The sequence below is a fragment of the Corticium candelabrum genome, chromosome 14 (assembly GCF_963422355.1).
Source record: "Corticium candelabrum chromosome 14, ooCorCand1.1, whole genome shotgun sequence".
NCBI lineage: Eukaryota > Metazoa > Porifera > Homoscleromorpha > Homosclerophorida > Plakinidae > Corticium > Corticium candelabrum.
In genome coordinates, this window is record NC_085098.1 from 4,668,236 (window position 1) to 4,690,507 (window position 22,272).

The window sequence follows — 22,272 nt, forward strand, 5'->3', positions numbered from 1 at the left end:
GCCTGCTCCGCGCCTGCTCCGCGCCTGCTCCGCGCCTGCTCCGCGCCTGCTCCGCGCCTGCTCCGCGCCTGCTCCGCGCCTGCTCCGCGCTTCCTGGTGGATTAAGCTCCGCCCACTGCAAACGAATCAATGCGAATTATTACGGATGACCGCTACGGATATAGCGAGAATGACAAATATGAATGCGAAGATATTATGAAGATCTGCCTTCTTGCCGTCAGTGGTTCCTCTCTAAAGTAAAATGGTGTCTTTAGAGCTGTTTTCCGGCCAGACATTGAAGCAGAATTCCTCAATACCACGGTTTACCTAGAGAACACGCTTGTGCTTAACTATTTGTTTATCCTTGTTCTTTTAATATCCGAAGAGAAACGTTCAGCGCGCCGTCTGGCGTGTGCTACAGAGGACGTTCCTATTTTTACATCCGGTCTGCTCACTATCTTTTGCCGCTGATTGGTAGAAGGTTACAATCCCGGATGTCAAAGCTATACTGCAGAGTCAATACAAGCTCAAGCTACACGATAAAATATTTCGCATGTAGACATGTAGACATGTAGGGATGTGGCTGGAATACACGAATTTGTTTGCTGGAGAAACAGTGGGTCAAAAATACGATCACAAATCATTTATCTACTTTAACCGCTCAAGTTTACATCACGCGAGTTCCTAAGTCCTAGAACACAAACTGATTTTATATGGAGTTAGAGAAAACACAATTCGCTCATATCTTCCAGACTAGCGACGACTTGACAAAACGTAGGCCTTACTAGTGAGCTTTCTGCCCAACAGTCACACATTAGCTTGACGTAGTCGTCGTCATCGTTATCCGACACGGTCGGTCTCATTTCACCCAAAACAGCAGCTTTCAAGTCAAGAATAGAGCTAAACGAACGGTCGTCATAAGGAAGTTTTCGTTCCCTAATCTCCCACATCACAATGCCAAAACTACCAAAGCAATGCAAAGACGCGCAACAATCATCATTATTAGAAACAATAGAAATATTAACGATTGCATGTGTTTGTGTAGTTAGTCGTGCTCGTGTCTTACCTGTAGACGTCCGCGGGTGTTCCGTAACTGTGACCGCTCAGTATCTCCGGAGCGCTCCACTTTGGTGTCCCGACTCCTGACGATAAGTGATAGTCTGCATGAAGAAGCGGAGCGGTCATATCGAGCGGTGCCGCTCCTCTTACAGCTTCTTGACTGATTCCTTCGTCTCGAACGAGTCGAGCGGCTCCAAAATCGGCCACTTTGACCACCCATTTAGTGCTGACGAGCAAATTGGCACTCTTGAGGTCACGATGAATGCGAGGTGGTCGTTGACTGTGCAAGAATCTCATTCCTTTGGCAGCATCTACTGCAAATCTCATCTTGAGACTTCCTTCCAGCTTTATGTCTCTGTCTGCAAGTATGGTCGTCAGCGATTCTCTAGGCATGTACTCCACAACTAGAAACGGACAGCCGTCGTCATGGCAACGACCTCCACCGAGAAACAAAACAATGTTGGGATGTTTGATCGTTCTCATCACTTCGATCTCTCTCTCGAACTCCAAGGCGATGCGATCGCCTTGTCGTTCGCCAGATCGTATTCCCAAACCTTGCTCGAGCAGTTGCCAAAAATTATGAATGAAATTTCTGACTCATACTGAAGAGAAAATTGCATCGTGCTTTCATTATCCTTGGCTCCTCCATAAAGAATTAGTGTATTTTCAATGGCAACTAAAGACGTTGCAAAAGATTGTGAGGGACCAGAATCGTCGAGTAAACGCCACTCCGAATTGTTTTCGTCGTTTGATAAGTTGCTTGTAGCAATATTCCGCTGAGGCAAAGTAAAGCTCCATAGATCGCGGAGAAATGTTATAATGTTGCCGTTAAATATGTTTTCTGTGTTAGCTGTCAAACCTCCGTATATAATCATAGTCTGATTGCTGGTTGTAGAAGAAGAGCACAATACTCTTGGAGAAGGACGTCTTGTTTTCATCGAGTAGTTGACCCAACTTCTAACTTCACTATAACAACCCCAAATTTCATGAGAGAGAAATAAATTTTTTTAAATTTTGCAATTGAGCTGGCACTACTCCACCGTAAACAACAAATATGGAGTCGTAAAGTACAGAAGAAACGGCACCAAATTTGCAAGGAGGTCGCTTTTCCGAAGTATCTACCGACCACGACAACGATTTTATATCTAATATGTGTAATAGGTTTAATGAAGTTGGCTGCTTGTTGTCTAAAAATGAGCTCATACCAAAGACTAGAACATGTTTCTCTTCTAGAACCATCCCGCTCACCGTCCATGATATTTCCGTAGCCGTTAAAGAAATCCTTGTGTTTGCAGCGGCTGGCTTTGCTAACCAATACCAGACACGAGCAGAAGTTATAGAAAGTTCCCACATGATGTTATAATTGTATCCTAGAAACCACCAACTTCCACTGAAAACTAAAACGTTTCTATTAATTCTAGTGACCGCACCATTAACGAAAGCGGACCCTCTTCCTTTCAAAAGTATTGTGGGAGTAAACCATTTTCTAGTCATTACATCAAAGACTGTAAGAGCAACATGAAATAAGAAAGTGATATGATTGACCGTCATCCGTAACGTAAACTCCTTGTCCAGGAACAGACAATCGTTTGCTCGTATTCCCAACTTTAGTCCAAACTTCGTCGACCACATCATAAGACCATACTTCCCAATAGTGACCAGATCTATTTTGCTCAGTTTGTCCTAAAATAAACATTTCCGCATTTTGAAAGGCGGAAACGGCACTAGGATATTGCAGTTTTGGTTTGACGTGATGAGATGAAGAAAGTTTTCTTCATTCGTAGACGTGCAAATGTTCGTCTTTGCAAATGAGCTGCCAAAGATCGTGCAGATTTTCTCGAGAGTCTGAAGTCCAAGTGTATGACCTTTTCTCAAATCCACCGTAAATGACGAGCGAATCCTTGCAACTGCACGAGCTATTATCATAACGTAAAACAGCAGCAGCATGTCTGCATCGAGGAGTGACGTAGTCGTCATTATGACGAGGATGAATCTTTGTTTCAATTCGTTTCCACTTATTCAGGTTTGTATCGAAACTCCAAGTTTCGTTGCTGCATTGAGAGTGGCGTGAGTGCGAATACGCACAACCTCCAAAGAGCAGTACTCGTCTCTGGCACAGTGTCACCAGTGTGTGATAGACGGTCGCTTGCGGTTGAGGGGATGCAGATCTGTGTGCCTCCCAAATATTGAAGTGAGGGTCATACGTCCACGTTGTATCGTCACCATTGCAGAGTATTCCTCCATATATCACCATCACTTCTCTTGGCGTTTGGTCATTTTCTTCTCTAAGAGCAGACGTTGCTCTTGCGTGCTCTCTTCCCCTCGGACTGTTGAATCTCCAACGTTCGAATGAATTCCATCGATTTGCATCATATTCATTCCATTCAAGAGGTAAAACGTGCGTCTCGTCTTGTTCGTTGGAGAGCGTTTCTTTGACAGAATAAATAAGAAACACTTTGATTATGTTAATCAAAGCTAGAAATCGCAACCACGAACATGTCATGATTTTCATGTTTCCGTATCTAGATATATAAGCGTCTTGTCGAAACGCTACCGAATTACTTCTGTTCTGTTCTGAGCGATCTTCCGACTTTGACGCAGATATTGGATTCTTATTTAGTGAAAGTTATTATTTAATTAATTTTTACTAAATAAAAACGATTCACTGGGTTATTCCCGTAATTTATCATTATCATTTTCTTGTTACCAAAATGTTTGATAGCTTGAAAAACTTTACACATCTGATATTCTATCCCTTATTCTATTTTATGTTGATAGAAAAAGGACGTGCATCCGTCGCTCAATCTCTGCAATACGACATCACCCACAAAGAAACTTGAAAAGTGGTGAAAGTTGTCATATCAATTAATTATGGTAATCCCAGTTTTAGACACATTGCATTACTAATTAACCCATTTATCTTCTAGTTGTTTTCGACTGGATCAGACGTACTTAAAAGTTTCTATGAATGTTAGAGTAAATTAGACGACATACTGTGACGCAAGCTACCGGTCAAAGTCAGTTCTTGCAATTGTTTGCATGGCAGTGTGCGTAGAAGCCTAACATTGTCTCGTCCCTATCGAAGTGTTGCTATTATTTCGCCATCACAAGTGGCAGTCGTTTCGTCATTCAGTCCGAAAACGCTGGAGAAAACTGGATGTACGCCGGAAACTAGAACAGAGAGAAGCCAGGGTAGAAATCTGGAAACTACTAGTGTGCATGTGAATTTTTCAGACAACAAAAGATTTAAGAAGATTAGAGTTCCGTAGACTGCGGACGTTGTCTGTTACTATAGTGGGGTCCATGGGGGTATTTACATTACGTATAGTTAACTAGCAAATTGCCCGGGTTTGCTCGAACAAATAGAGGAAAATTCCAAAATACTGTTGGAAACAACACAATCTCCCGGATAATTTAAGAACACGTATATATCAAATGTCTCGTTGAAGTAAATCTAAATGTAACCGAGTGCGCTCCATTTTATGTAATCTGTGACTCCTGGTTGTTGTCACTCAAAGACGTTGCTGCCGTTGCAGCAAACAGGCGAACCAAACGTGACAGCTATTCGTCGCGCGTCCACAGGCAAACAATTCAGATGTAGGCCTATGTTTAATTAAAGTTCCGGATATACTAAAAGTATCTCGCCTTTTTTGACGTTGTCGGCAAAAAACGACAAGTTTCGTTCGTATCGTCCGAGGTCAGGAATGGGCAATCAAAATCTGGTGGAGATACGTACGCTGTCGAAATTCGCGAGTGAGTGTAGAATAGCCTCAAAGGGGGACCCAATTAAGTCGGACATCCAACGCATTACCCAATGTTATTGTCCGTTAGAAGTTACCTCGTTGATATAATTTTCAGACCTATCCGTCAACCGTTCTTGCCGTTTTGCGTTGACAGACAGACAGAGCAAGGACCTTCTTTCATTTTTATAGATTGACGGGATTTGGACTTGGAAGATAACTTCCTACTTCTACTACATTTTCTTTTAGCCTTTGGTGACTTTTATTGTTATTAGAATTAACCTCAACCATTGGCTAATCTTTACGGTTATCTTCAGGTTTGCGTTTCTTGAGTTGATACTACCTGAGGTGTCATGATCTAGCAACGAGACCAATGACATCAGAGTGTGAAATGCGTCATAACACCACGTTTACATTAGTCTGAGTAGAGACTAGACTTCAGAACTGCTCCTGGTACAGTACAGTAGAAACCTAAGTAGATGGCCAAAATCGGCATCAAAACGATCTCGAGCCCTACAGAAAGTATTTTATTAGATTAAGTTCTCCACCATCTGAGATATGTTCATAACCACCATCAATTTTACGACTACTTGAAGGTGGTCTCTGTCTCACTAACGAGACAACAGTTTTCGCTCATTCCTTCCAGTCTAACGACGACGTTGCAAAACGTAGGCCTCGAACTACTGTCGCTCGACCAACAGGCTCGCATTAGTTCGACGTAGTCGGTGTGCTCGTCCAGTGGCACGCTTGGCCTGACTCCACTCAGGACGGCTGTCTTCAAATCGAGAACGGATTGAAGTGTGAGGTCGTCAAACGGAATCTGTCTCGACCAAATCTCCCACATCACAATACCAAAACTAAAACGTAAACAGCTAGTAAACAGCGAAATAAAACAATTTACAGTTATCCTACATTATTTATATTAAATCGTTTAGGTATTGTGACAGGACATACAGACACAGACACACGCACGCACACACACGCTCACACACACACACACACACACACACACAGACAGACAGACACAGACACACACAGACACAGACACAGACACAGACACAGACACAGACACAGACACAGACACACACACACACACACACACACACACACACACACACACACAGAAACACACACACACACACACACACACACACACACACACACACACACACACACACACACACACACAGAAACGCACACACACACACACACACACACACACACACACACACACACACACACACACACACACACACACACACACACACACACACACACACACACTGGACAAATGGATACGCGATTCTGTACTGAAGATAGCATCCCTATTTCTAGGTGAAGCCTCCGGCGCTACTCGGAGTTTCAGGCCGCACTGATGTACCCCTAGGTGCTTGGCCAGACTACCCAAGGGCACTGACTTTAGCGCAGGCTCGGGACTGGACCTCAAGCCCTCACGTACCAGTGTTGCGTGCACATGATTTTGTTCTGCCAAGCCAGCGGTCTTGTCCCCATGCAGCGGTCTTGTCCACCCCCAGTCAATGACCAGGTATTCATTTATACTTCTGAGTCGAGGGATGCAATTGCGTGTGAGTTCCTTCCCTAAGGGAATTACGCCTGTGCCCATTCCGTACTTGGACATGACCCAAACGTCCCAGATGTTACTATTCTCTAAATGCACGCTCTCTCTCTCTCTCTATCTATGGAAGGTCCTTTATTGTAATATACCGAACGATACAGTACAATAAGCGTCTACAGGACTGGTAGCACTATAACAGAAGTAGAGTTCTGGAGTGCTATGTAGAGGTCCAGTCGAAGACTATACATCACAAATGATTAAAAGCAGAAATTACAACAACAAAAAAACACTTTTAAGTTAAGAGATGTTGTCTCTTCTTGCCAACCAGCATCGAAAAGAGTCTTTCAGGGTGGAATGAATGACAGCTTGAAACAGATCGTCCAAGTCGCGTTGAAGAGGCTTGCACAACATGCAGACTGCTCGTCGAGTTTCAGGAAAAATCAATCCTCTCGACCCAACCAAGAGATGCAAAAGCTCCGTCTTATACTGATGGTTAGCATCTTTGACAAGTTGGGCATAGCGGCGTTCTTTCCGGGCCTTCGTTTCTTCCACGACTGTTTCGAATGGGACCGACAGCTCAAGCATCCAGGCCTTTTTGAGGACGGCATTCCAAACAACAATGTCTGGACGAAGGCAGGTACAGGTTATATCGACAGGAAAATTGTATACTGATTCTGGTAGGTCGGCTACTATGGAAAACTGTTGACTAAGATGACGTTTTAGAAAGTCCACAAATAGTCTCAGCGTATTGTCGTGTCTCTGTTTGTACAAACCTCGATCAAGTAGACTGGGACATGCATTTAGCACGTGGCACAGCGATTGGGGTTGGTGACAGAGAGGACATTGATTGCACGAAATTTTCTTCCACAACTGTAAGTTGGTTGCTGATGGGAGGGTGTCCTGGAGCCCATTTATTGCCCATTTGAACAAGTCATCGGGTAGAGATTTTAGGGACAAGGCAAAGTGCTCAGCTTCCACGTCCTTGAATCGAGCCGCTTGACCTTGTACAGACAGGGAGGTAAGATGTGACAAATGACGATTATTTGATGATTCCGTAATCGTCTTTTTGATGTTCTTTATTTTTGATTGCAGGCACCCAGGCGAAGTATCAAGAGTTGCCAAGAAACTGCCGGCACTAAATCTGGTTGATGACAACTCAGTCTCTCTTGAAATCTTTATAGTTGCCAGGGCTCTCAAGCATTCGTCATTTGATTTAGTAAATCGAAGCAGGTTGCAAGACTGTAGTCTCTTGAAAGAATCTGACGGTTGGCCAAGTTGGAGGCCGCCGTTCTTGGTGTTAAGGAAAAGGCGAGAGACAGCTGCTGAATGAGCAAGACCGACCCATTTTTTTAAGAATTTCGTGACTACACTGTCCAATGATTGCTCGATCCATGACAAAGGAATAGATGCAATGCTCAGTAACCATGAAAGCCGCGGTAGCACCGCTCTCTTATAGAGAAGACATTTATTCATTCGGGAAACGGCTGTTTGATCGACTTTATTCAATAAATTCTTAGTAGTCTCCAGAAGCTCTCTTGAAATGTCGGCATGAGACAGATCAGACGCAATTGGAAGACCCAAGTACTTGTAGCTTTTCTTGTGTGACAAGAATGGAATCTTTTGCCCTTGTATAGAGATTTCCGGGTCAAAGACAGTTGGATGAATCAGCCTCCGACGTGAAAGAGTTGAACATTTTGCTGCATTGACTTCTAGGCCAGACCATTCGAGGAATTGGTCTGTTCGCTTGCACACAGCATTAATTTCATGTGGACCTCTTGTGACTACGACAGCGTCATCAGCAAAACTACACAAGAAAGAGTTTTGAGCCACTGACGAAAACTGATAGGCACAAGTTGGAGCGAGAGATTCTAAAGCATCAGTGTAAAGGTTGAAAACCATGTCAAAAATAGCCACTGACAGAGGATCCCCTTGAAATACACCGACCTCATAAGGAAAATTGGAAGTACACCAGTCATCTGTGCAAATGACTGCGCGAAGACCACAATATATATTGGAAATGAGATTTGTCACCATATCACCACAATTGTAATGGGACATTGCAAAGCGGATTAAATTATGATCAACACTTCCAAAAGCATTACGCAAGTCAATCCATAGAATGGTTTGAAGCCGCTGATTGGCTTTCGCATCTCTGATAGCCTCCACCAATTTGAACTGATGTTCTTGACACCCGCTGACGTGATTGATGAACCCCTTTTGGATCGATGTATCCAGATATCCATTAGATATGAGATGCTTAAACAGAGTGTCTTTGATGAATGACGTGAACACCTTCCCAACTACAGAAGTCAAAGCAATTGGTCGGAAGGTAGACGGGTCAGAAGGGATACTTTTTCCTGGTTTAGGAATTAACTTTATGACAGCACACTGCCATAGTCTTGGAACTCTGCATTGCTGAATGCACAGATTGTAGATGTGCAGGAGACCGACAGTCAAAGATGGACATCGTTTCAATAACTTGTAGCTAATTTGGTCAAGAGGACAAGGAGCCGAATCAGAACGAGCACACTTGATTTTATCATAGATGTCTTTTTCCGTGATGACAAGATCACCCATTGGAAAGGATGGAGCATCTCTGTGCTTCAGCCACTCTGGGTAGTCAAAGCAATTTCTTGGTGACGAAGCAGAGTAAGCGGAACGAAAATAATCATAGGCAGTTGTCTGAGTAAATGAAGGACTGACTTCATTTTGGTCGGAACGAAGGATTTGTTTAGCAAATTTCCAAAAATTTGACGAAATGTCCCTCTGCTGGAATTTTGATTGTCTTTGGAAATTTGCCTTCATCTGCAGCCGTTTCATTTTTTGAAGAGATCTCACAGATTTCCGCAGGGCGGCAACAAGAGATAACAAATCATCCTTGGACATGTTGAGGGTTTTCTTTGCACGACGCAGGGCCTTCTGAGCTAATCTGTTTTCTCGTTTTGCGACCCTTAAACGTTGAGCAAGGTTGGAAGCATGACGTTTTGTTCTTTTTCTTTGGCTTGCAGAAACGCCAAAGGTGTTGCTGAAATAGTTGAAAATCCCTTTCACTAAGACGTCATTTGCTTCATCTGGGTCGATGTACGAACATACCAAAGGCACAACTGATGAAGCAAAATAAATGTCAGCAGTGTTCCATTCATCATCACAAGTAGGAAGTTTAAGGCGTCGAAGAAGAGGGAATTCGGTAGTATTGTTACCAAGATTTTGAACTTCCGGAGGTTCTGAAAAAGAGGTTTTTTCCATTGGGGCACAAGCAGCACCTCTAGGAGACCTGGTAACATCAGTCAAAATATTGGACGAAGTAGACCCAGTAATTGCTTGCTCAGACATTGCATTATTACCAGTACTCAATTTGACAATCTATCTATCTATCTATCTATCTATCTATCTATATATATATATATATATATATATATATATATATATAATAAGTCGAGCTACACACACACACACACACACACACACACACACACACACACACACACACACACACACACACACACACACACACACACACACACACACACACAGCTGTAATAATGTCTTGTATAAGAAATATATGTATTGACAAGCAAACAAACAAACAGACAGACAGACAGACAGACGGACGGACGGACGGACGGACGGGCGGGCGGGCGGGCGGGCGGGCGGGCGGGCGGGCAGACAGACAGATAGACAAACAAACAGACAGACAGACAGACAGACAGACACACACACACACACACACACACACACACACACACACACACACACACAGTGTAGTTCACAGTACATGCATGAACATACCTGTAAACATCCGCTGGTGTTCCATATCCTTGTCCAGTCAGAATCTCCGGAGCACACCAACTCGGTGTTCCAATGCCTGACGACAACTGATAGTCCGCACGAAGAAGTGGAGCCGTCACATCGAGCGGTCCCGCTCCTCTAACCGCTTCCTGATCGATTCCTTCATCCTTAACCAATCGCGCCGACCCAAAATCAGCCACCTTGACCACCCACTTCTGACTGACCAACAGATTGCTGCTCTTCAAGTCGCGATGAACTCGAGGCGGACGCAGACTGTGCAAGAACCTCATTCCCTTGGCAGCATCAATAGTAAACCTCATCTTGAGACTGTCCTCCAACTCCATCCTCGAGTTTCTTAAAACACTTGTCAGTGATCCTCTAGGCATGTACTCCACTACAAGGAACAAACATCCGTCATCGTGGTAGCGACCTCCTCCCAGAAACAGAACAATATTCGGATGTCTCATGGTTCTCATCACTTCGATTTCTCTCTCGAACTCTAACGCGATGCGATCGAGTTCCTGATGTATTCCTTGTAGTTTCTTGACGGCCACAATCAGTTCTCTATACTCTGCTCTGTACACCTCACCGTATCCACCCGGACAATTCTGGTCAATCCTTCCTCGAAGTCTCAACTCTTTGGAGTCAATGTTAAAAATGCTGTTCAGTTCCATCAGCTCGTGGTCTTTGTTTCTCAACACGTCTTTATGACTCTTTCTCGCTTTTCTAAACTTTGCGATCGACACGACAAGCAGGATGAGAAGTGCAAGCCCTGCGATGAAACCCGATGCGGCTATGTAGTACGTAGCGACCATACAGAGTCCTTCGTTGTCTTTAGTAAAGCCAAACTGACACTCACACGTAGGAGCAGGACCCAGCAACGTGACCGTACACGTACCGTATCCACAATAATCATCAACACATCGACTGCAGTCGGTCTTACTGGTGCAACCTTCGCGTTCTGTTGTCAGACCGTGCGGACAGAGAGTGCACGTCGAATTGGGAACATTCGAATACTGACCAACAGCACACTTGTAACACATTTCGCGTTCGAGATCCCTGCTCGTCATGCCCGGCGGACAGGCCGGTCTCAGTATCATGAATCCGCTCCAGTCGTCGGGAACCTGACCCTCGGAAAACGGCGTCGTCGGAAGACCGGCGAACGACAGAAGAAGCTCGTTCCAGATTACAGAGAAAGGTCCCAATATATCGGTGTGATAGAGAGGACTACTCGTTAATCTCAACCACATAATCGACTTCGGGTCGTAAATCCACACACCGTACGTATCCGAGTTCTCTTGACATATTATGTCCGGAAGAGCGGTATTGAGGTTAATCCGGGCAACAAAAGTATTGCTACAACCGCCCGTTACCACAATTTTGTCGCCAAACACTAGCGACTGGTGCAAGCAACGATATCCGGGACCATTTCCCTTGTACCGTATTTGCATCCATCCATTGCTGTCAGACAGGTTGTATGTCCACATGCCATCCGAGCAAGTAAACGATACCTTAACCGTTCCGGGAGCTTGAGAAAACATGGCGTTCATGCTCAGAACAGTTTGTGATCCGCCGTACATGTAGAGAACGTTGTCGATCGCAGCAAGCGACATTGCGTAAGATATATTGGCGCCCTTTCGATCTGCGATGACCTTCCACTGCGATCCGTCACGTTGCTCCACCAGATTAAACGAATCTTCATCCAACGGCGGTAAAGTGAAACTCCACAAATCGTACAAAAGTTTCAACTTGAGACTCGATGCATACGCAAAACCTGAAACGTCTATTTGAAACGTTATTCCTCCGTATATGATCATCGTTTGCGAATCGACCGCTGCGGCAGCATGAAGCATTCTTTCCGGTGGCTCCCGTCCATCGGTCGCGTACTTTACCAACAATCTGGTAGTCTCCTGGTTGTAGTAACCCCAAATGTCTTTGACGGGTAAGATAGTTTCTATAGGCAACCAGTGGGTGGTTAACCTCAGGCCACCGTAGAATACAAGCACAGAATCCAATAAGACAGTAGCAGTGGACAATACCGCAAAGACCAGTCTAGTTTCACCTCCACTGTCAATGATTTCATTTGACCACTGCAATGTTTCCAAATCTAATCGATGAATGCGATTATCGAACGCGACAACTTGATTGTCGTCGATTGTCATTCCACCAAACAGCAGGATCTCGTTTCGTTGTGGCATACAACCTCCGACCCACGACATTCGAGGCTTAACCGGACTCGACCTTCGTGGCTTTATCGGCCGGTACTCCCAATTGTTTTGATCAGACATAGATAAAAACCACATCCTGTTTGGAGCCATAATAGACAAGTGCTGTCGACCAAAAATGATAACTCGACCTCCTACTTTGGCGACTGTGATGTGTGTTTCCATAAGACTTGGTGCACTCTCACTCTCGTTCGGGTGCAACCATACATCCGTAATCAGATCGAATACAACAAAGGGCCTAGAGCAACACAAAACCAGGAGGTGCTCCGATTTATCGAAATTCGAAAAGTAGAGTATTCGTCCAGAATGCAGAGCGCGTCGACTAAAATTAGAGTGTCTATTCCACGTGGCCGTTAAGACTCGATACGACCACACTTCCCAACGTCTCTGTCTGCCGGTGACACCCGAAACGGCGGCGCCATAAAAGTACACGATCGTGTTATTGAAAGCTGAACTTAAGGCCGGATAACTGAGCTTCGGAGCACTCGAACTAAGAAGGATCCACTCATAAACGTGAGAGACGTCGTCTTTGCACTTCAACAGCCACACATCGGAAACACCGTCTCTCACACTCGAACGCCACGTTGACCGACTGTGATAGAACCCGCTATAGACGATCATCGATTCCTTGCAGCCGCACGGGCTGTCGTCCGAGCGCACCACCGTGGCGGCGTGTCTACATCGAGGAGTAACATAAAAGCTTTTGTTCAGAGAGTGAATGGTCGCGTCTACGCGTTTCCATTCGTTCTGTCTCATTTCAAACATCCAAGTTTCGTTAGTGCAAATTCTGTCCGACGACGACGAAACGCCGCCGAAGAGTAAAACCCGCGTTTTACACAAAGACACGAGCGTGTGATGTATGATGCCGTCGGGTCCCGATCGTCGTCGAACCCGTTTCCAAGAATTCGATTGTATGTCGTACAGCCAAGTTCGGTGGTCGGAATCGGCACCTTCGCCTCCGTACATCAACATCACCTCTTTGCTCGTGCCGTCGAGCTTTGCGTCCAGTAGCTCGGTCGCGGCTGCGTATTGTCTGCTTGGTGGACTGTTGCTGGTCCAGCTTGAGAACGGATGCCATCGATTCGGTAGCGACGTGTGCCAGACAGAAGTAGATATACTCTTGTTGGCGAGTAAAGACGCGATGACGTGTTCTTGGTCTGTCTGCGTCGAAGAGAGAAACACAAGCTGCAATAGCAACGCACAATGTAGGACTGCACCAAGGGTACAGATGGTCGTCATCGATACGCCTATGGTACTCCGTCTATTTGACGAGACGTACGTCGAATGATCGTATTTGAAATGAAACAAAAGACTCGATGTCGGCTTGGATATCCAAGCGCAATGTACGGAAGAGAGTCTTTCAATTGTCGTTTTAACATTGTGCCTAAAATATTCATAATTTACTGTTCGTTTAGTGTAAACTATGTACACATGCGCACAAACTTAATTAATCGACTGTCAGTTTCGTTGCATATGCAGACTTCAATGCAGCCTTATAGAGATGTACTAACGAGATCCAATGTCTAGCAAATTACCAAAGACACACTAGGGTTGTCCGATATCCATGTTGCAAGGCAATTTCACGTGCAAGGTTCACGCGACTGTGCATGTGTTGATGACCCCTAGTACAATAAAGGTTTGGCAAGCGTGGAATACTATAGCCTGGTTCACATTATGTGCATCCATGTCACTTACTTTAGCGACGCCGCGCGGAGAACCGCTGGCTGCCGACGTCTTCCGTGCAAACGTGTTGCCGCGCCGCAGTCACTGTTCACAATTAACATTTGCGACTGTCCTTTGTCTGGCTCCCGAGCCTTGGTAATTACAGTACGCGAATAAACTTTCCCACGTGGGCCAAGTTCAACGGGACCGTGCAGTTTTCTGCAGAGATAGAACGCTAGTCTATCCTCAGCGGCACGACGTTCACATCTGGAGCTTGCCGCTTTTCCGCGCGGCATCTGTTCACAATGTACCGTTTCGTTCATTTCTGATGAGCAGCGTGCCGCTCAGCTGAACGGCACACGTTGCGAAGCAGTCTTAGCGGTCTACTTTACCAGTCCAACCCATTTCATACATTCCAGCCACGCCTATAATGCCCAGCATAGTGTAACCATGCATAATTGCCAGAGTGCATGTATACGGTATTTGATAACGAATCCGAAATATAACGAAATTCATATTTTGGACGAGTTTACAACCGTCAAGGTTTTCTTAATACGTAATAGGAACCTATGTCGGCAACACCTCAGAATTAGTGCAAGGTGTTAATAGAGGTGTGAACACTGCCTACGACACGGTAAATGTCGGTAAGCCTATAGATGTACAATTGTAATTGTATTAGATCGCAGCAACAACGCCGAGATCTTTCCTCATACTCTCACATGGTACAAAGACGGTATACCGTGCCAGATAACTGAGAGTGGCAGCCACTCATGAAGCCATCCACGCCGTTTATTCTGAAAATAGATGTAGCACCAAATAGACTCGTCAGGATGGGTGAAACAACGCGGAAGAAGATGGTAAAGAAGAAGTCGACAGATGACGAACTCAGAGATTAGTACTGTACATACCATGTTTCGCTCACTTCCACAAAGCGGCACGGCAAACCGCTGATTGCCGCGTTCCTCCGAGTGAACGTGTTTCCAAGCCGCGGTCCATGTTCACAAATCAAATTTTGGCTGCGGTGTCGGGTGTCCTTTGCCTGGCTCCCGAGGCATAGTAATTACCCGTATAAAGATGTACTTGCGCTTGTGTTCCTAAGTTTGACAGTAAATTGACTTTGGTGCTACTTCTTCACGATGAGCAGAACAAAGTTGTCCGTGAATTGCGTCTTCACGATAGTTATACAGTTATAGTACCGTTTCTTAATTAAAACTATTACGCTGTACCTATTTCGATAAAGATTATACTTCAAGCAAAAGATATCCCGGATAAGCGTGACCACCTGATTTCATGCTCGGCTACGATTGGTGAAACTTCAGCGCAGCGAGCCGTTTGCCGCAGAGATAGAAAAGTTTGCTATTTCCTGCGGCGTGCTGCTGGCACTCGGAACATCACGATTTTGCCGCGTGGCAGTTTGTTCACAATTCGTTCATTTCTAGCGAGCAGCGTGCCGCTTGTTGCCGCTCAGCTGAATGGCACATATTGTGAACCAGGCTTAATTAATGTTGCCTTGCACTAATCTCTAACACTTCTTGGTGTCCCTAATAACTGCCTTGTCCAAGGTAATTAACTCATTATCGCCTTCAAGTGATGCTGACATCGTTCGTTATTTTATTTCCCTAAAATTAACGAACAGGTCTTACAGTTGTGAAAATTTTATTACGCAATTTGATTCGTTAATTCGGAAAATACAGTAGTATATAGAGTCCGGTGGTCTAAAGTTAAACCGATAGTATTATATATATATATATATATATATATATATATATATATATAATAAAGATTGATTGATATGCATGGAAGTTACGCAAAGCACCAAGAAGATTAGGAGACTTTGTGGGAGACCAGTGCTGTACTGGATGCAAACGTGATAGAGATCCCCATAAACGCAAATTGCAGCTCCTTGTTGCTGTCACGCACTACAACCTAACAACAGACTACGCAAGTCAGTGCAGCAAAGTCAATCATGTCTAAAAGTTTACACAACAGAAACTATACGGAAGCTGTGCAAGCCACTAGGAATCCCAGAATCCTGCTCCAGTGCTGTGCAATGTTAATCAATTTCATCTCAAGCGTCAGGACGCACTAAGCTTATGCTCTTTTCACTCATGTCTTCTAGCATGCGTACAATTTCCCGAAACGTTGGTCTGCAGTCTGCTTTTCCTGACCAACAGGCTTGCATCAGTTGGATATAGCAGTCCGGCTCGTCCTCCGGCACAGTCGGCCTGATGCCATTCACAATAGACATTGTCAAACGTCGACACGTTTGATCATAATAGGGAGACTTCCGTGACCAAATCTCCCACATGACAATACCGAAACTAAGCAACACATTTAGTATTAGATGTCAGATTAGAAGCTAGGGTATGTACAAAAATGATGAAACGAAAATCTATATGACCCGTTGCTGATAATGTTAATGTTAGAAAAATTGTAAGTTTCGTTTGTCCACAATTGCAACCAAACTACACTGACTCTCTCGTGGTGATATTAGACCAAGAAGACAGACAGACAGACAGACAGACAGACAGACAGACAGACAGACAGACAGACAGACAGACAGACAGACAGACAGACAGACACACACACATGTACATACACACACACACACACACACACACACACACACACACACACACACACACACACACACACATGTACATACACACACACACACACACACACACACACACACACACACACACACACACACACACACACACACACACACACACACACCGTGAATGCATTTCTTTAATTAATCTCCACAGGCTATTATGGTTGAGGGTGTGCATGCATGATACTCCACTGGTTAGCCGGAAGTATTCCAGTGGAATCCGTTAGTGTGGAATAAAAAAACGTGCAAATAGACGCGAGCATGCGCATTGTGTTAGTAGTGCAAAGTGGGCCCCATTTAATCAAATCAGCTAGATATCCATAGCATGGGACATATAGACTTGACGTAAATCTTTCTATATACAACGTCCTTTGTTGACAAGTTTTCTATATCCAAACGTCTCCGCTTCATTTCCGCGCGCATGTACCAATTTGGCCACGCCTATCTCATCCACCAAGGCGGCATTAGTTTGTGGAGTTTGGGTGAGCTAAACCGGACTAATGTCGAGATAAAGAAACGCGGTGGAGGTCCACAAATTCAAACGGATTAGGTTGTGGAGTTAATTAAAGAAACGCGCCCTAATTTGCTTCCATTTACATTAAAATTTGCGACATATGCTAACTACGTGAAGGCCTTAATTAAGAGCATTATTATACACGCATATAAATGCAAGAAAAATAACAGTATGCCTCTAATTAGCTAAAAGCGAAAATGGTCTGTAGAGAAATGAAAATGATTACCTGTAGACGTCGGCTGGTGTTCCATATCGTTGCCCACATAATATCTCTGGAGCACACCAAGACGGTGTTCCAACGCCAGACGAGAGTTGATAGTCGGCGTGAAGAAGGGGAGCCGACTGATCAAGAAACCCTTCTCCTCTCACAGCGTCCTGACACACTCCTTCGTCTTTCACCAGGCGAGCTGCTCCAAAATCGGCAACCTTGACGACCCACTTCTGACTCACCAACAGATTACCACTCTTCAGATCACGATGGATTCGAGGCGGACGTTGACTGTGCAAGAACCGCATTCCCTTCGCAGCGTCAGTGGCGAATCGCAGTTTCGAGTCGTCGTCGAGATAGATGTCTTGGTTGCTCAATATCGTCGTGAGCGATCCGCGAGGCATGTACTCCACCACAAGGAACGGACAACCGTCGTCATGGTAACGACCACCCCCCAAGAAGAGAACGATGTTTGGGTGTCTGATCGTTCTCATCACCTCGATCTCACGTTCAAATTCTAAGTAAATGCGATTGATAGGGCGATGAACTCCTTGCAACTTTTTGACCGCCACAATCATTTCTCTGTACTCTCCTTCGTGCACCTCGCCGTACGCACCGGGATACGCATTATCGATTCTCCTCCGCAGTCTCAGTTCCTTAGAATCGATGTTCCAACTGTTAGTGAGTTCTATCAGCTCACGATCCTTCTTCTCTAGTATAACGTTGCGACGACTTAACTCGCTGTCTTTATCCCTCAACACGATGCTATGACGTTTTCTCACCGTCCGAGCCTTCGCCAGCAATACAAAGACGAGCACGAGAAGCGCTAATCCGGCTACAAACCCCGTTCCAGCAATGTAGTACGTTGCTTCGTTACACAGTCCGTCATCGTCTTTGGTAAATCCGAACCGGCACGTACAAGAAGGAGCGGGACCCTGCAGTGCGACCGTACAGACTCCGTAGCCGCAATAGCCGCGCACACACCGGCTGCAGTTTGCTCGACTGGTCGATCCCGGGGACACTGTGGTCAGTCCGTCCGGACACTGAACGCAAGCAGAATCAGGAGAAGCAGCAAAGTAGCCCAAGGGACAATCCGTGCACACGTGAATCTTCAGGTCACTAGTTGTTGTACCAGCGGGGCATGCCGGTCTGTAAAAAGAAAAGCCCAGCCAGTCCTTGGGAACTTGTCCAATGGCTAGAGATTCGTGCGGCAGTCCACCGAACGACAGCAAGAGGTCATTCCACAAAAGGCTAGAAGTCCCGAATATACCGCTGTGATACATCGACTGAGCCGTCAAATGAAACCACGTGTTCACCGCTGGTTTGTAGAGCCACACACCAGACGTGGACGACTCTACGTGGCATTGGTATTGCGACAGGTAGGTGTCAAAATTGAGCTTCACCGTTGCCGGACCGAAACAGCCTCCTGTCACCAACATGTGATCTCCATAAGCAAAAGCTTCATGCACACAGCGACGTCCGGGTCCTATGTCCCCATACGGGACAGCTCTCCATGTACATTCCATGCCGCAGGAGAGATTGTACGTCCACAGGTTGTCCTTGCAGCTGGCAGAAAGAGTCAGCACGGAAAATCCCTCTTCATAATTTAGATCGAGCTTAATGATGGTGTCTGATCCACCGTACAAATAGAGAGTGTCGTCGATGGCGACGAGTGATGTCAAGTAGGACGTGCCGGGACCAACTGAGTCGATCAAACGCCAGTATGAATCGGTCTCTTGCGCTGACAAATCGGCACTGTCATTATTCGACGGAAATAGAGTAAACATCCAGAGGTCGCGACGGACCTTCATCTTTCTCGTTATACCACCGCCATTGTCGAGTAGAATGAACCCGCCATATATTACCATCGTGTCGAAGCCCGTGGCTACAGCAGAGTGAAACACTCTTCCCGTCGGCTCTCTCCCTTGGGTCTCATACTTCACCCACATCCTCACGTCATTATAATAGCCCCAAGTTTCAATCCGCGGTGATAACGATTGTAGAAATTTCAACCAACAACACCGTGGAGGTGTAAATCCGCCATACACGATCATGATCGACTCGGCGAGGACCGTCCCTGTGGCTCTGAACCCATACGTCGGTCCCAGTCGATTCCCGATGTCGATAACCTCGACCGACCACCTGCGAGTATTTAAGTCTAAACGATGCAGATTGTTATCACTACCCAATTGCTCAACATCCCCTCCCAGTACCGTCCCACCAAACAAGAGTGCTTCTTCCTGCGTCGCCATCAATCCGGCCACCATGAAAGATCTCCCAGAGAGAGAGCTCGATGCCCGTGTCTTCTCCACCGACCAATGCCACGAACCGTTAACGAGAATCGTCAAACGCCACATCCAATTGTGACTCGCATCGATGACGAAGAATGGCCGACCGAACGCGAGGATTTCCCGTCCTCCGACGTCGGCGGTTATCGCCGACGACGCCTGAAAGCTCGGGATGCCGTGCGGCCCCGACTGCTCGGGTCGAAACCAACGACGTCGGACGAGATCGAAAACGGTCAGCGGCTTTGCACAACACGAAACTAGAAAATGCTCCGTCCGATTAGTCGTCATGTACACACCTCGTCCGGGAGCCGATTCTCGTTTCTTATTGTCAACGCTTTGTCTCGACCAGGTTTTATTGGCCAGACAGAACGACCAGACTGTCCAGTATTGGCCGGGAAATATGGCACCAAAAACGTACATCATTGTCTTGTTAAAGACGGAAACAGCCGCAGGATGACAAAGTTTTGGTCCCTTTTCGCTAAGTCTTATCCACTCATATATCTGATTCGCATCGTCGTTGCAACGCAATAGCCAGAGATCCCTTAGAGCACCGGCGTGTGGACCCGGTCCCCACGTGCTGTCCCTAAGAGCGGATCCACCATAAACAAGCATCGACTCTTTACACCTGCACCGACTGCTGTCGTCACGTACTACCGTCGCGGCGTGTCTGCATCGGGGAGCGATGTAGGTGCCACGTTTGTTGGGATGAAGAGTTGTCGTCGCGAGACTCCACTCCTTTCGTGCCATATCAAAAATCCACGTCTCGTTACTACACATTCTCGTTCCAGAACCGTCGGCATAACGATAGCCGCCGAAACTCAGCACCCGTCGTTGGCAGAGAGTCACCATCGTGTGCATGGCGACTGCCGGAGGGACGGACTCTCGGTCGACGGCTTCCCAAGAGTTGGAATGGATGTCGTATATCCACGCGACGCTTTCCAGGGTGCTGCATTCGCCCCCGTAGATCAACATCAGTTCTCTCGAGCTGCCGTCCGGTTTTGCGTCGACGACTACGGATGCCGCCGCGTGCTGCCGCGCTGCTGGACTGTTGCGACTCCAGCTGTAAAACGAATGCCAACGATTGGCCTCGTAGTCTTGCGAAAAGGATCCGCTTCTTTCGTGGACGTAGGAGTTCGCTCGCTCGTGCGTCTGACTCCGTACATGGACAAGGGCAACGAGCAGACATAGACCTGGAAACGCATACATTTCGACGGCAACGATGACAGTCAACGTCTGCACACATGCACAGACCAAGAATGTCGAAGCTAATCGAGTACGGACGGGTAAAAAACTGTGCATGTTGAAATTCATTTGACCATCCTCTCCTAATACGTTCAGTGATGTGATCAAGTTGTAATAACATATTGCAGGGGCCACACAAAGTAAATTTCAATTTTGAAATCCTCTCACTAACGTCAAACAAATACATTCTTTATAATTCATGGCCACCGGCATAGCGTGGTCCTCAAGTGTGGGAGGCTGATCAATCAAACTGCAAAACCACGCCCATTTTACTTTTACGTCCGCCATTGCCGGGACAGTGTGATGGACAAAGATTCATCTCACTGTTTGGTAACCTGACGGAAACATGGCGCTTTTGCTTAACACGCCTACGAAGATTGGGGAGGTTTTAACCCCCAATGCCTCCCCCCACGCTAAGCCAGTGTCATGGCTACTTGGAACGACTATAGCTTACTACACACAAAGCTAAGTAGAGTCAACAGTCATTGACTGTGTTTAGAAGCAGTTTAATTAAATAGATAACGCAACTTCAGTTTCCATGACTGATTTCCTACACTTTCAACTTTTACTAGACAAACTGTTGAAACACAACATATCTAATAGATAAACTAAACATTCAAAAATAAATTGAACCTTGCGTTGTTTCATATGTCTTTTATATTGTAAGTGAAATCCGTGTAGAAAAAAGCCTAGGCGGTTACACAATTATCTCACATGCTAAACCACACGCCTTCATGGACTATACATCTATACCCTTCACCAAACACTGGCTACTACATTTTTGCCTGACTGTGTGTGATACTCTGAAGACGATGAAAAGGAAACTAGACCAGACCGTCAAATCATATGCCTTCACTTACTAAAACCCTAGAGAGCCAAAGCAAAGAGATGGGAAAAGAAAAAAAAAGAAACAAAGAGAAGACGAAGAAAGCAAACAAGGAAAGAAACATATCTGCAACACATCATGTATGTACATGTAGCACATTTGATGAGTGTTAACAGTCCAGGCAGGTGGAGCACTCCAGATGTTGGGTGGGCCAGGTCTTGCGTGGCCAAGCCCTCCCACAGTGAATGTAATAGCTAATCTATTTAATAGCTTGAACCAATTTTCCGAAAGTTCTTGAAAAAGCCAGTTGGTGGTCAAAAGTTGGGTAGGCCATGGCCCACCTGGCCCACTCTGCTCCACCGGCCCTGTAACCACCGTCAATAAAATCTCTGATCAAATTGATTAATTAATCACAAAGAGTCTGCTATATTACTATTTGACTATTTGAACTGTACTACCCAGCACTCCCCCCCCCCCCCCCCGAGGGGAATTCAATAAATAACTATAACAGAGGAAATTTGGCTCCATGTTGGATAGACAGGCTATA

General features: G+C 45.7%; 5 protein-coding genes across 5 annotated transcripts; all 5 read right to left on the reverse strand.

The window, feature by feature from the left end:
* Window positions 1-608: 608 nt before the first annotated feature.
* LOC134189936 (probable serine/threonine-protein kinase drkA) lies at window positions 609-2,681 on the reverse strand. The gene has a single exon (XM_062658334.1). The coding sequence runs from the start codon at window positions 1,519-1,521 to the stop codon at window positions 1,042-1,044; it is 480 nt and encodes a 159-aa protein (XP_062514318.1). The 5' UTR covers window positions 1,522-2,681; the 3' UTR covers window positions 609-1,041.
* A 131-nt stretch (window positions 2,682-2,812) lies between these two features.
* LOC134190324 (uncharacterized) lies at window positions 2,813-3,595 on the reverse strand. The gene has a single exon (XM_062658778.1). It carries the CDS (start codon window positions 3,548-3,550, stop codon window positions 2,813-2,815), a length of 738 nt encoding a protein of 245 aa, XP_062514762.1. The 5' UTR covers window positions 3,551-3,595.
* Window positions 3,596-4,835: 1,240 nt separating this feature from the next.
* On the reverse strand, window positions 4,836-13,889 carry LOC134190184 (uncharacterized). Its single transcript, XM_062658618.1, has 2 exons — window positions 10,144-13,889; window positions 4,836-5,635 (listed from the first exon to the last, which is right to left on the reverse strand). Exons 1-2 carry the CDS (start codon window positions 13,605-13,607, stop codon window positions 5,365-5,367), a joined length of 3,735 nt encoding a protein of 1,244 aa, XP_062514602.1. The 5' UTR covers window positions 13,608-13,889; the 3' UTR covers window positions 4,836-5,364.
* LOC134189833 (uncharacterized) lies at window positions 6,478-9,687 on the reverse strand. Its single transcript, XM_062658229.1, has one exon. The coding sequence runs from the start codon at window positions 9,685-9,687 to the stop codon at window positions 6,652-6,654; it is 3,036 nt and encodes a 1,011-aa protein (XP_062514213.1). The 3' UTR covers window positions 6,478-6,651.
* A 2,026-nt stretch (window positions 13,890-15,915) lies between the features above and the next one.
* LOC134189424 (uncharacterized) lies at window positions 15,916-22,209 on the reverse strand. Its single transcript, XM_062657685.1, has 2 exons — window positions 17,388-22,209; window positions 15,916-16,351 (listed from the first exon to the last, which is right to left on the reverse strand). Exons 1-2 carry the CDS (start codon window positions 20,966-20,968, stop codon window positions 16,099-16,101), a joined length of 3,834 nt encoding a protein of 1,277 aa, XP_062513669.1. The 5' UTR covers window positions 20,969-22,209; the 3' UTR covers window positions 15,916-16,098.
* Between the last annotated feature and the right edge of the window lie 63 nt (window positions 22,210-22,272).